Genomic DNA, 14,178 nt, shown 5'->3' on the forward strand with positions numbered 1-14,178 from the left:
GAATTTACATTGTTCTGCAGCGTCAGAATGGGATAGATTACTTTTGTAATTATGTTTTTATTTGGCATATTCATACTCTAGTTGAACCCTCGCAATGAAACCCCAATCCAGGCGATCATATAATTATTAAGCCTCAAGTCAAGTCTCAATTTCCCTTTCAGTCTAAACATGACAAGTGAGTACATTTAACCTCAGTTCGGGCAGTATAGAGTGACATTAAGTAATGTTACTATTTGGTTGATTCTGCAATATCTTAGTCACTATTATCACTATTGCAATGGTTAGCAGTGAAGCTATGGAGTGGTGGGGGTATAACAACTTTTCAACCACATTAAGACATGAATAGATTCCTTCATATTGATGTCTTTTTACCTTTTAACCATATTTAAAGGCTGTTTGGACTAAATGCTTTATCAAATAAATTTTACTTGGGGTTGGAAGTGGTGCCAATCCAGGGCAAACAGCTGCTACAATCATTTAGCAGCTGTTTGCCCTGGATTGGCAAACAGAACCAGTCCCACCAGAGAAATCTACAGTTAAACATGTAAAGAATTAGTGGTATGGCTGAGTTTTACCACTATGTTGTTGGTGTTATATGCCAGCTCTGTGGTTGTTGACAGTTGATCTCAGACACTGTGTGGTAGGCAAGTGGTAGAACACTTTATTTCTACAGATTTGAGCAAATGTCATGTAAATAAACAAAAACAACTTTTCATCAGTAGCAGTTGCTTGAACTCTTCTCTACCCATGGCCTTTGGTCAGACTAGGCTGGAATTGGATTAGATATTGATATGTAGATTTCATTTGAGAAACATAAAATTATGGCTGATGGTCGATTCCAATCAATATGCAAGACAATTTATTTTTCCAGGCATGATTTTCTAACCTATGCCGGCCAAGCAAACTTGTTGAAATGCTTAAATGACAACCAAGGTGTGAGTCATCAAACTAAATGCATGAGGGATTATATATATGTATATATTTTGGGTCTCCTAATATTACTAACCCAAGTCTCCACATGCCACCCCAATGAACACTATGCCATAAGAGAGTGAAGGCTGACCACTTTAGAAACAGAAAGGCTCTTTCTACTAGAGGTGGATGTTGCTATTATTCATATCCATCCATCCATCCATCCATCCATTATTTGGGGAGAGCTGGAGTTTAGGCCGTTTTATCAGAAATGTTAATGCTTTTGGAATTAAAAAGGGCCACTGAATGCAGTTGCCCTAGAGAGTAACTCATCGATCACACCCTGCTGGAATGGCATGTTGAGCAGGAAATAATTATGGCATTTTCAAAAAGAAAATAATAGATGATTCACCATCTATTTGTGTTGTCCTTTAGCGGTAAGAATTATGTTAAGGTTCAGGGGATAGGGTGTGATAGTATTTTTGGCAATTACAACGTTACTGAGAGTGAAAGGATGGACAGTTTTCAGTTAAAGGCTCCTGTTTAGCTAAATCTAGCTTATTTGGTTAGCTTATTTGGCCAAACAATAAAAAACATGCTTAATTTATAAAATCTTAAAAACAGGAGTCATGCGTGCTTACTATTTAAAGACAAAGGCAGCAGATGTTGTGCATGCGGGTTATAGTCTAGTTCTCTCTTAAAATCTCAGTAAAACCGGTTGTTCCAGACATTGTTTAGAAAAACAGCATACGTTGTTAACTAAAGAGTGGAAAACTTGGAAAGAAATCTAGAAAATGATAGTTGTGCGGCTAAAATGATCTCAAATGATTTAAAAATAGAAACCAAAACCAGAATAGGGTGGAAAAAAACAGTACAATCCCTGCACCTCAGTCAAAGAGAAAATTTGAGGGGTGACATCAAACTGTTTCAAAAGCAAAATCAAGAAATGCAGAGAAACTGTGGAAGGTAATCCAACCATCCTGGCATGGTTATTTTGTTGGAATGCCTAAGGTTAATTGTTTTCTTCACTTTCTGTTGCTAAAACATTTGATACATTTTCTTCCTGTTTTGAGTTGGAATGGGCAGTATTCCCAATGCATTTGTATGTATAGAAATGAAAGCAATGACCACAAGTTTAAGCTATACTCACTCTTTCAAATATTCTGCTATTGTTTAGAATGGAGCTGTATATATTTAACAATTGCACTGCCATTAGAAATATAAGAAAATAAATAATATTAAAAACAAAAATTAAATGAAACCTGAGTAGACGAGAGTGGCTAACAAACTTTAGGCAAACACCTAAAAGAGGGAAATAATGGTGTAAACAGAACATGAGTAGCATGCTGCTGTAGCAACAGCAAGCTATTAAGCCAAGACTGAAATATATTGCTGTTAATGTGTCAGATTCGCTTCGACCTTCTTTGTTTGGTTCGGTTCAGAAAAGATCACTTATGGGTAGAAAAAGATAGTTTGTGTTAAAAAAAACATGTTTAAAAGCATGCTAGTGCTAAGCCAATGCTAACCATAGGAGGTAAAACGTAATAGATAGCTGAACTATTTAAAAGTTTACAGGTCTATCGAATATGCACTTGTTACTTCCTGTGTCACGTTGAAAGGATTTGATAATTAGCATACTGCATCTGGTTATGGTTTCCTCGCTGGTAAAAATATGATGTGTTGATGTGTAACGGGGCTTCATATTAGTGCTCACATGTACATCAGAAATTGTTTAGAAGTTGTTCTTAGGTTCAGAGAGACCATATTAAGAAGTAACAGTTCACAAACAGCAAATGTATCTGGAAAAACTAGTGAAAACAAATCATTCTGCCTTTTATGTGGAGTATGTATGGTATAAAACAAATGCTCTAAAAACTTTCAAATAAAAACTGCTTTTTATTTCTAATAAATAGGCCAAAGTAAAGGTTTTCAGCTTCTTAGTTTTGTGTCCACTGCATCTAAAAGATGGGGCAGCTCATTCTATGTTTGGCCTCCTAATCTTTTCATCCAGCATGCTTTTGGACTTGTAGGGGACCGTCCTTGGAGTGTGACTAGTTTCTTTGAAATGTGTCAAAATTCCTACTGTTATCCACATTTGTCTTCTCTTGTAAAGGCAATATGGTATCATAGCTTCATATTATACTGTATTTCAGAAATAACTGTGGGGGCTCCATACACTCAAGGGAAAGTGTGTCAGGATTACTTTATATCATCGCTTCGATGTACGATGTCCACTTAACATAGTTCCACGGATCCATTCTCTGGCAACTTTTGTTCCTCTGCTCTGATCCTCAGATTGTTCCTCCATATCTTTGATTGTGAAAAATTACAACAGGGTTTGCTTAGTATGTAGCGACACAATCCACTTCAAACAATCTCATTTAATTCTTGGCCAATTTTCCCTCATGTTGGTCTGTTGGAGAAAACACATTTGTTTTTCCCATAGAAAGGTGAGGAGAAGAAGTGATGCAGGTGATCAAACTGGATGGGCAGGAAATGATGAATCAGAATGTTTCGTTGCACTCATTGGCCATGATCAGCGTAAACCATCCTCACCGATGTACTTGGAGGTTTCCTGCAAAGTCTGAAGCAACTGTTGATTGTGATTGTTCAGTAGAAATGTCCTGTGCTTTGTTCACTTGTGGGAGGTGGACAACTTGTTTACCTGGCTGTGAGTTTTCTCTGTTCTGCTTTCTCACTTCATCAGTACCCATTTCTACTACAGATAGACACTTCTGGGGAATCGTCAGTCGTATCTCTAGACTATCTTTGACAAAGGTCCTTCCCATCTTCTATCCCTTGGGGTTAGAGGTCAGAAGCCTAAAAGGAAATAAGGGAAAGGCAAAGGAGAGAATGCTGGAAGGACTGAGAGAAAGAGAGGGAAGCCAGACGGACACCTCTAGATAGACGACCCTCTCTTCTTATTAGCAATATTCTTTTCAAGGGTGAGACTGCGTCCCGTTGGACGATGAAAGGAGTCTGATCTTGTCTCTCCCTGACTCTCGCCGCTGTAAGACGGTTCCGCTGCTGCTGCTGCTGCTGCCACTCATTCCGTCTGCTGTATGCTCCCTTTCAACTCGATCCGATCCACTTTCAGAATGCCGGGAGTTCTGATGGGAAGGAACACTGGGCTGACGGGAGAGCTGACCATTCTTCTCATCTGGGAGGCAAGAAATAAAATTTCAGAGAGGGTCCATTATTCAAATAACCTTGCATGCATGTGGCTTGTAGAGTACCTGACACAAATATTCCTACCCTTTTATCTTGTTCACCTTTTGTCACTTCACAACTGGAAACTTCAAGCTTTCATTTATTTTGTTGAGGTAGACCAAGACAAAGTTGTACATAATTGTACACATAATGTAGACACAGCATGTGGAAGAAGGTGTTCTGGTCAAATGAAACCAAAACTGAACTTCTATACCTACATGCAGCGGGAAAATTACCCTAAATCTATAACCAGATCTACAATGAAATGGAATGGAATACAGATGCATCCCTTCTCCAAAACACTTGAATCAAATGCCTGAATTAGCTCGCCAGCATTCAGACACCTTCTGCAGAGTCATGCCAGTGACCTAATAATTCGATTCAGATGTGTGCCATGTTTAGACATGTTTCAGATAAACATGTCTAAACATGGCAGGACACCAATCCTCATGGCCACTGGTTTCATGTGTCAGTCATAGTCCAAACATAAATCTAATTCGGAATCTGTGGCAAGGCTTGAAAATTTATGTTCCCAGAAGCTATCCATCAATTCTGACTAACTTTGAGCTTCTTTGTGAAAAGGAATGGGCAAAAGGTTCAGTCACTTTATGTGCAAAGCTGATGGAGACATAAACCCAATGATCTGCTGCTCTAACTGCTGCAGACGTTTGTAGTAACAACATGGCTATATGTAAAAAAATGTTTAGGGATTATGAATATTTTTATGAGGCACTGTATGAAGAAACCTGTATAATAAGAACTACAACAGCATTTAATTTCTGTTTGGGATTAATAAAGTTTTTTTGATTTAAATTGAATTGGAGTGAATATGCATATGTTTTGTACGCACCTGCCAGAGCTTGCACAGAAGGTTGATCATGGGTGCTAAGAAGCTGAGCTTGAATAGTTTCTACGACTCTTTTAAATCTGCGACTGGGACCTACGAGAAGAAGAGAACAATCAGTTATCAGTCCCCCCCCCAACATCTCCCTTGTAATGTTAGATTTACTGTCCTTCCTCGCAATGTTATGTCAGATACTTTACAAAGAGGCCAGCTGTAAGTACAAAAGCAAGTTTGATTTAGGAATCTCTGAAGATGATAGAAGTCTTCCAGATTGGCTAATGAAGAGGGGATGAAATAGATGGCATACAAAAAGGTCCATTCAAGAAAGATAATTAACTGAAGGATTCCTGAATAGGAAATGTTGGTTTATACACATGAACATTATTTGAGAAATGTAAATATATTTTGTAAATATAATAATGCAATGGTCATGATCAAAAAAGCAATTAAAAATAAAACATAAAAACCGAATGATTTCAAGTTTAGCCTCCAACAGAGATATTCAAGAATCTTTTACACCTGCAGATGTTTTGGGAAAACTAGGGGCAGTAAAAAACAAAAAAACAACATTTAAACACATCACTGACCTCCTCCTTTATAATATTTGTTAAATCCTCATGACTTTCCTGATATTATTCCGTGCCTTTCAAAGGGTGCCTGATCATTTTTATATTAACGTTTCTTAGTTACTGCTATAATTATTGTTCAGCATGTAATAGCACAATACACAATCTTCCATGGGGAAGAAGGTCCCTAAGTCAGAGTTCATGCAGAGAAAGTTAAAGATCACCAAGTAGCCAGTATCTAAAGTGGCTGATGTGCATGTAAATTGTAGTGAAAGTGGCAGGTTTTAACTATTTATTCCTAAAGATTTAAATCTTATTGCACAAGCATCATACATATTGCTCAATCTATATTTGAGGTCATTGTAATTTAGTGTTTGAACACAGAAAATGGAGAGGAAAACTTTTGTCATCTTATCTTGCTTAGAGTAGTTAGAACCATAACAACTAGGAGGACAACTGGTTTTCTGATAGGTAGGATCAACTTGTATGACTTCATTCCCAGCTCCAAGCTCTGACTTCTGGGAAAGCTATCTAATCTAATCTAATGCAACATAAACTGTGTGTTCTGCTTTTACTTTGAAGTCACATTTCCTGAGTTCCTGTTTGGGAATACAACAAGGAATGCTCTCTGAAGTCAAAATGCAAACTGAGAAAGTTGGAGGACTCTGACCAACCTTAGGTTTAATATCCAAAATGGTAAACAGTTCCACAATGTTTGAACACATGAAATCAAAATAGCTACTTTGTATTTGGTTTGTATTGCTACTATTAGTTAGCACCACAAAATTGAGCAAATCCAGCTAGTTTTCAAACTTGCAGCTAGAACTACGTTGTGACATCATACCCAGACCCGAGCTCTGACGTCTGACACATATCGAACGCAGCATAAGTATAAATATGAGTCCTGGATACAAAGCTGAGAGATGAAAGCTTGATACCCTGTTGTATCAAATTTTTATTTAAAAGTCAAAAAGGAAGTACTTATACAGAAGATATAAACAGAAACTTGGTTACACTTTAACCCATACTAAAGGTGTTTAGGAAGCCTCCTCCACTTTTAAACAGTTTAAACTGCTGGTGGAAAAAAACTGTATCACTAGCTAACTGTTAGCCATTAACAATGCTAAAGGTAACATCTGGTTCTGAGCTTGCTATTACTGCTAAATTAGAGCACTTCTTCATAAGTTTAGAATTATTTTATTAACCATTTCGTCAAAATAGAAAATAAACAGCCTGATCAAACATGACTGAATGATTTTATTCTAAAATAGATTTCTTTTTAGTTTTTCAGATTTATGAAACTTTCTATTTTATTAATAAACTTTCTATTGTATTTCTGAAATCAAAAAATAGCATTTTCAGTGCATTCAGCCTTAGGGAATTAGACAAGAATAAATATGCAATATGTGGCTTAGTGAAACCAGTGAAACTTATTTGAGAATCTTTAGAACAGTTTGTGATTAATAAAGCTTTTATTTGTTTGAACAAAATAATAGAGATTCTTAGGTTTCTATTATGATCCTTGGGGGTTTGGGTTTTCATTTGTGTTTGTGTTTTAATCATTTCTTTGTTGTTTATTTATGTTTGAAAGGTGTTGCCAAATTGGTATATTTTTTAGGTGTAGATCTTTCCATGTAATCCATGCAACATTTAGTAACTGCTCACAGTTAACTCCATAAAAGTTACAATAAATATCCTTATGTGTAATCCATGCAATAATTATTAAAACACACAGTTGAAGCAGTGGGGAGTGAAACAAGCATGTTCTCATATTCTGAAGCTGAGAGACTGGAGAGGCCTGTGTGGGGCCACATATTATCTGTCTTATCTTTTGCAAAAATATAAACAAGTATATCCAACGAAATGATGTATGATGATTTTATATTATTTCACATGTATTGAATAAAATTAGCAATCTTTGATTAACAAGTTAAAAGATGTATGATTGAAATGTGGTTAAGAACTGAGAATTAGAGGAAAAAACATTAAGGTTTGACATTCTCAATCAGCTATATATGAGAGAAATATAACATTAATCATTTGTAAAGCATGAATAAAAAGAATGAAGTGATGGTTTTGCAACGGTGTTTTAAAGTGAATGCTGAAAGCTGAAGAATGAAATATGTAATACTGTGTAAAGATTAAAACTGAGCAGATTAGGGAAAAAACTGGAGGATGACAAGGAGTGACGAGAGCCAGCTGCATGCTGACAGCAACGGGAGGATGCAACTACAGACCAGCTGCTATTATCGGCATCTCCAAGGCTGAGAAACAGAATCAGTAGGTCACAGTGACCATGACTAAAGTATTGAGCAATAATCAAGAAGATGAGCTGAATAGGTTGCGCAATAACTAAGAAGCCTAATAAAGGCCTAACCGGTGAAAGCATCAAGCGCTATAAAAACAATGCTGAGAGCAGAAACGGGGTTGTTTCCTCGCAGAAGACCAGCGAACAAGATCAGATGGAGAAAATAAGCTTGGATGGAAAAGGAACAGAGACAGCCCCACTGATCGACTGCATTAAAAAGAGCCCAACCGAAGAGGATCAACCCGTGAGCCCAGAAAGGACTGTGCCTCAAAATTAAGAATCTGATTTCATCTAAAGCCTTTTTATCCAGACAACAGAAGTGAACTTGATCGGTGAACAGTTGATTGCTCTAAGTTTCAGGCTTCTGGAAGTCCTGAATCAACTTAATTTATGTCTCCGGGTTTCCTTCAACTCTTCAGCCTCTGGAAACTACTGTCTTTGGAGACAAATAACAACAAAGATCCTGTTTAACCATCAAAGCCTGGAGCATCAGTGCCTGCCACTTAAAGGGAGAAAACTGAAGATTAAGTCGTATTCCCTTCAAGAAACCACTCGTTGTTACCAGAAGAATCTTCTCCATCAGGTGCATGGATGAGCCTCCGTCTTCAAAGCCTCTTCAAACTCACTAGTTTCAGCATCAGGGAAAGACAGGTTGAGTTGATTGATTCATTTCTGTTATTGAAATTATTTTGTGTTGCCGAGCTGTTACTGACCCCTGCAAAAGCATTACTAATTAAAGAAAGCATATAAAAGTCTAGTTAAATCGTGGACATTCAATTATTTGAGTCACTGTATTGTTGGTTTTTCATTGGTGGTAAAAAATCTTGTTGCCTGGTTCTAAGATATTTTAGGAGGTTTTTATAGGTTGCCTTAGTCAAGTTTGTTAAAACAGCACCCTTGGGGCTCGTGCTGAGCCACTAAAATTAACCTAGCCCATATACCAAGAGCCAGTTGTAAAATTAGGGAATGAGCAGCTGTGAACAAAAGTGACTGTCAAAAGTGTGGATGACTGCGATAGGCTACTTGGTCGCCCAAACCTCCAGTTGAAGAAGGGCGAGACTTTTGTATGAAGGCTGTCAGAGGCTAGGCGAGTCATTTCCTGACACCAGCTTAAACAGAACTTTCAGTAAACCTGCTTAGTAAGACCTTTCAGGTTTAGGGAAGTCCGGACCCGTTGGATGGAGAGCTGGATTGAGCAATCTCTTTAGACATAGGGAAGTAGGAGGGAGGTGTTAGCTCATCGGACAACAAAATTTCTTAATTACTTCTTGTGTTCTGTTCTTCGTGTATTTTAGTTTATCTTCTAGATCAGTGTTAGTATATTCTCCCCTGGGTTTGTAGTTTTCCTTTGTGTCCAGTTTAGTCCCCTGTGCTTTTTTTCACCTTCGTTCATTTCCTCTATTAGCAATCCTCTGAGCTGTTCCACATTTCCTTGATTAGTTAACTTGGGTCCTATGTCATTTTCCACTCCTCCCTCAGTATGTAGGCTCACTGTTCTTTACTGGTTTGTCCCATTAAACTACCTGTGCTCCATGTCCTGCTCTACCTGTGATTGCCCTGTAAGTTCTCCTTATTGCTTGATAATTAAACAACTCTGCTTTTGCCACAGTCAGTCTCAGCACTTGGGTCCTTTACAAAACATAAACATGACAGTTTCCTAAAAATATTGCCTAAATCTCTTCTCATAATTGTGGATCTAGTAGCGTGTATGGGCTGGATGTACAGCTAAGCCAAATGTTTATTAAAGGCTAATTCCGAGTCTGAGTTTGAGTCTGATAGACAACCTATGGAGGGAATCTAAAGATTAGGGTGATGGCAAAGAGGCCTTTCAACCTCATCACCAAAGATAAAAGAAACACTCAGTTCTAGCAAAACTGGCTGCAAGAACAAACAGATCCATCAGATCACAGGACATCAGTGGCCGCCATATTACCAGCTTGGAAAATTGACAATATGCTAAGGTGTGCCTGTTCACAGATGATAACAGAGGTTGATGATTCTTTTTATAATAAATAACAAGCCCTTTATTTCTCCCAACTCTGTGACAAAAATACACTCCAGAAGGAAAAAATATCATCCATGTCTGTAGAGCTGCAAATCCTTCATAGAGTACCTTTAACTGTTGAACAGTTAAAGAGTATTTATATCTCTTTAACTGTTCACATTTTGTCACATTAAACTTTAAAGTGTTTCCTAATTGTGAAGTGGAAGGAAAATCATATATAGGTTTAAAATAAAAATATGAAAAGTGGGGCATTATTATACAGCCTCCCCAAGTCAGTAGTTCTGGCTGCAGGTTTAGGGTCCCCCCAGTCTCAGGTCTTGTGCAGCCTCTGACAGCCCTGTATTTATCTCCATCCATCTTTCTATTAACTCGGACGGGTTCCATGCCCCTGCTGAAGCAGCTTGATGATGCCACAACCATCTTTCACCACAGAGATTTTCTAATGCATTTTTTCTGCCATACATTATGCATATAGGCTAAACATTTTGTTCTCATGTGGGTGGGTGGCAGTGTCTTCCACATGTTTGAAGTACCCCCTACATGGCTTGTGGCTAACTGTTAACAAGACTCTTTCTGTCAACTACAGCTTTCTTCTTACTAAACTTCTATTACGGCCAGATTTGTCGCATACACAACATACGTTTGTCCTGTCGCCATCATCTTCTACCTGAGCTGTGGCTCTACTAATTGTCATTTTAGGTGGACGGTAGATTTGCAGTTGTGCCACATTCTTTCCAGTTTAGGATGATGGATTGAAGAGTGCTTCTTAAGACGTTCAAGGGTTAGAAAATTGTTCTATCTCATAACCCTTCTTCTCCCCTTCCTCTCCATCTGTGACCTGTCTGCTGTGTTCCTTGGTCTTCATGATGCTGTTTGTTCACCAATGTTCTCTAACAGAAATAGCTGGATTCATACATTAAATCACAGCCAAGTGCATTCTGATTACTAATTAGCTGTATTTTGAAGGCAGTTGATTTCATGGAATTTTATTTAAGCATATCAGAGTAAACAGGACGGATTACAAATGCACGACAAATTTTTCTGGTTTATGTTTGTAAAAATGTTGAAAATCCTGTTTCATTTTCCTCCCACTTCACGATTATGCACCATTATTGGCCCTTTTTAACTAGTCCCTAATCAGCACAGTTCGGTTCAGCTCTATACGTACTATCTTTAGTACCTGCTTGGTTGTGGTTCCAACCGTACCGAGTCATGTTAAAACACGACGGCACAATACTGTCGGTCACTGATTGGGTAGGGTGCGGCCTCGCTAATCTCTCTCCTGTACTTATCCAGAGTGTTTCGTCTTCTTCTTCTTTCACTCTGAGTCTGACAACAGCCATCGACCAAGCAGCTCCACTGTTGTTGTATTTGTGTCACTTACAGATCAATCATTTGAATGGAAAACGAACCAAACCCAACTGACCCAAGAAGAACCGCTCTGAGTAGCTACTAATACAATCATAATAAAATAATCTGTGAAATCGGTTTTTGTTACACAAGAAAATGGTAAAGATTTATGTTTGATGTGTGAATTATTTTAAAAAGCACTGTATAAAGCTCAGAATACATTCCATAAACAGCGTTGTTAAAAAACAGATACTGTATCCAGGTACTTTAGAACAAACATTCTAAAAATCTGAGTTTTTCAGGGGGAAACTTTTAAAAGCACTTTTCCTATTGGATTTAAAGACATGAACACTTGTTCCTTCAACTTTCCTCTAGTAAATGAAATGGGCAGGTCTTATGTTGATACCAGACCTGAACAGCGTCTGTCTCCAGCCTCTCACCTGCTAGTAAAGTGAAGGTGACACTGTAGATGCCCATCTCTCTTCGTCCTTCTCTCTCCGCTCGTTCTCTCTCGCGTTCCCTCTCTTCCTCAGAGAAAGCAATGTCCACCTGCGAAATGAAAGTAATAAACTGAACTTTAAACTTAAACTCTATTTTGGAACCTTTTGAAGCCATATTTGATCTATGATGTTGGCTGAATTAAGAAAATATCAGAAGCAAAAGAAGGAAACATTACCTGGAACTTGACAGGTTTCTGGAAGACAGATGGGCCACCCGAGGACTTGTATTCTGCCCTGAAACTATTCTGAGATACCACACTATGGCTGAGAGAGGGGATCTGTGGAAGTGACAGAGATGGAGTCTTAAATCAATGCCTTTTAAGATTGCAAAGGCAAACACTATAGCAATGGTTAAAAGCTGGTTGAAGCCTTATAGACTCACAGAGAGGAAGGCATGAACGATGTCAGCCTTGATTGAGCTGAGCGGCTTGTCTCTGATCATCACAAATATCTGCTCCTCCTTCTCCAGACTGATGAAGTTACCAAACCACGACCTCTTAGCCAGCCTACAAAAAGGGAAATAATTTCAATCATTTATTTTTCAATTTAGAACTAATTTAAAGTGATATATGCTACTTGGACTCCTAAATACAACACTATGATTTTATCCTATCTGGAACTGATCCAGCAACTAAAACCTTGCTGCAACATTATCTATCTGTTCATCATATTACTGCTGGGAATAAAACTGATACGATATGTTTTGAGACTTTAAGGTGAATCTTTCAAGAGGTAGTTCAGGATTTTTTAATAAAAAAATTAAAAGCAATTCATATCTTCCCAACAGTAGATAGTTGGTGTAGTTCCTGAAGGCTAAAGCTAACAGCTGGCCCCAGAGGCTCCTAGACCCAAGCGGACCTTTACCGTCCTAAGGTGACTCCAACTTCAGAAGGGTTCATGAAAATGCTATTTTGTGACCATTTAGTTGATACTTATTTATACAGAAAGTAGAGATAGAAGGCAGCCCGGCACCAACGATGTTTATGTGAGAAACACCTCCTGTGGTGAAAAAAAATCAAAAGTGACATAGCTGTTTCATGTGACTGCTATTTTATGTTTATATTGCCTATCTTCAATATATGTTAAATCGACCCGAAACACTATTTCTCTGTAAATAACCACCCGTTGGAAACATGGTGGCTGTTTACAGATTCATAAAATGCTATGGTGTTTTTGATATTGGATTTGTTTTAAAACGGTAGAATTTCCCCTGGGTCTTTGCCCACTTTTGACTAGTCAATAACTTCAGCCTCCAAGACAAATTAATATAGATAAATACTAAATAAAGTTGCCCGGATGCTTAGGCTGGCTCTAGGGACGTGGAATGTCACCTCACTGGGTGGGAAGGAGCCTGATCTTGTGCCGGAGGTCGAGAGATATCGACTAGAAATAGTCGGGCTCGCCTCCACGCACAAAGTGGGCTCTGGAACCCAAATCCTCGAGAGGGGCTGGACTCTCTTCTACGAGTGGCCCACGGGGAGAGGCGGTGGACTGGGGAGGGTTTGCTTGTTGCCCGCCAGCTCAGCCGTCTCATGTTGGGGTTTACCCCAGTGGATGAGAGGGTCGTATCCCTGCACCTTCGGGTTGGGGACAGGTCTCTAACTGTTGTTCCGGGCGGTAGAGGTGACTCTTGGTCTTCCTTTCCTGGGGCGGTCCTCATGTGAGCCAGTTTCTTTGTAGCGCTTGATGGTTTTTGCGACTGCACTTGGGGACACTTTCAAAGTTTTCCCAATTGTTTGGACTGACTGACCTTCATTTCTTAAAGTAATGATGGCCACTCGTTTTTCTTTACTTAGCTGCTTTTGTCTTGCCATAATACAAATTCTAACAGTCTATTCAGTAGGACTATCAGCTGTGTACTGTATCCACCTCTTGCACAACACAACTGATGGTCCCAACCCCATTTATAAGGCTTGAAATCCCACTTATTAAACCTGACAGGTCACACCTGTAAAGTGAAAACTATTTCAGGTGACTACCTCTTGAAGCTCATCAACAGAATGCCAATAGTGTGCAGAGCAGTAATCAAAGCAAAAGGTGGGTACTTTGAACAACCTAGAATATAAGACATATTTTCAGTTGTTTCACACTTTTTTGTTCAGTATATAATTCCACATGTGTTAATTCATAGTTTTGATGCCTTCAGTGTGAAGCTACAATATTAATAGTCATGATAATAAAGATAACTCTTTGAATAAGAAGGTGTGTCCAAACGTTTGGTCTGTACTGTAGAGTCTGAGTGGACCATGTTCTCCGCATCTATTGTCGATGCTGCTGCCCGTAGCTGTGGCCGTAAGGTCTGCGGTGCCTGTCGCGGCAGCAATCCCCGAACCCGGTGGTGGACACCGGCAGGAAGGCAGGAAGTAATTCTGTCAAGCTGAAGAAGGAGTCCTATCGGCTGTGGTTGGCTTGTGGGACTCCTGAGGCGGCTGACAGGTACCGTGAGGCCAAGCGTGCCGCGGCCCGGGTGGTGGCAGAGGCAA

At 39.0% G+C, this 14,178-nt stretch overlaps 1 protein-coding gene across 4 annotated transcripts in view; it reads right to left on the bottom strand.

Moving 5' to 3' along the window:
- Positions 1 to 3,228: 3,228 nt before the first annotated feature.
- LOC124864408 (serine/threonine-protein kinase BRSK2-like) overlaps positions 3,229 to 14,178 on the bottom strand; it is a 57,430-nt gene continuing 46,480 nt past the window's right edge. For all 4 annotated transcript variants that reach the window (XM_047359188.1, XM_047359187.1, XM_047359189.1 and 1 more), the window contains 5 exons: positions 12,078 to 12,201; positions 11,872 to 11,973; positions 11,636 to 11,744; positions 4,973 to 5,062; positions 3,229 to 4,072 (listed from right to left, as the gene is read on the bottom strand). In XM_047359188.1, the coding sequence (XP_047215144.1) occupies positions 3,852 to 4,072; positions 4,973 to 5,062; positions 11,636 to 11,744; positions 11,872 to 11,973; positions 12,078 to 12,201 (646 nt within the window). In that variant the 3' untranslated portion in view covers positions 3,229 to 3,851. The remainder of the gene's footprint in view (positions 4,073 to 4,972; positions 5,063 to 11,635; positions 11,745 to 11,871; positions 11,974 to 12,077; positions 12,202 to 14,178) is intronic.

Source organism: Girardinichthys multiradiatus, chromosome Y, assembly GCF_021462225.1.
Source record: "Girardinichthys multiradiatus isolate DD_20200921_A chromosome Y, DD_fGirMul_XY1, whole genome shotgun sequence".
Lineage (NCBI taxonomy): Eukaryota > Metazoa > Chordata > Actinopteri > Cyprinodontiformes > Goodeidae > Girardinichthys > Girardinichthys multiradiatus.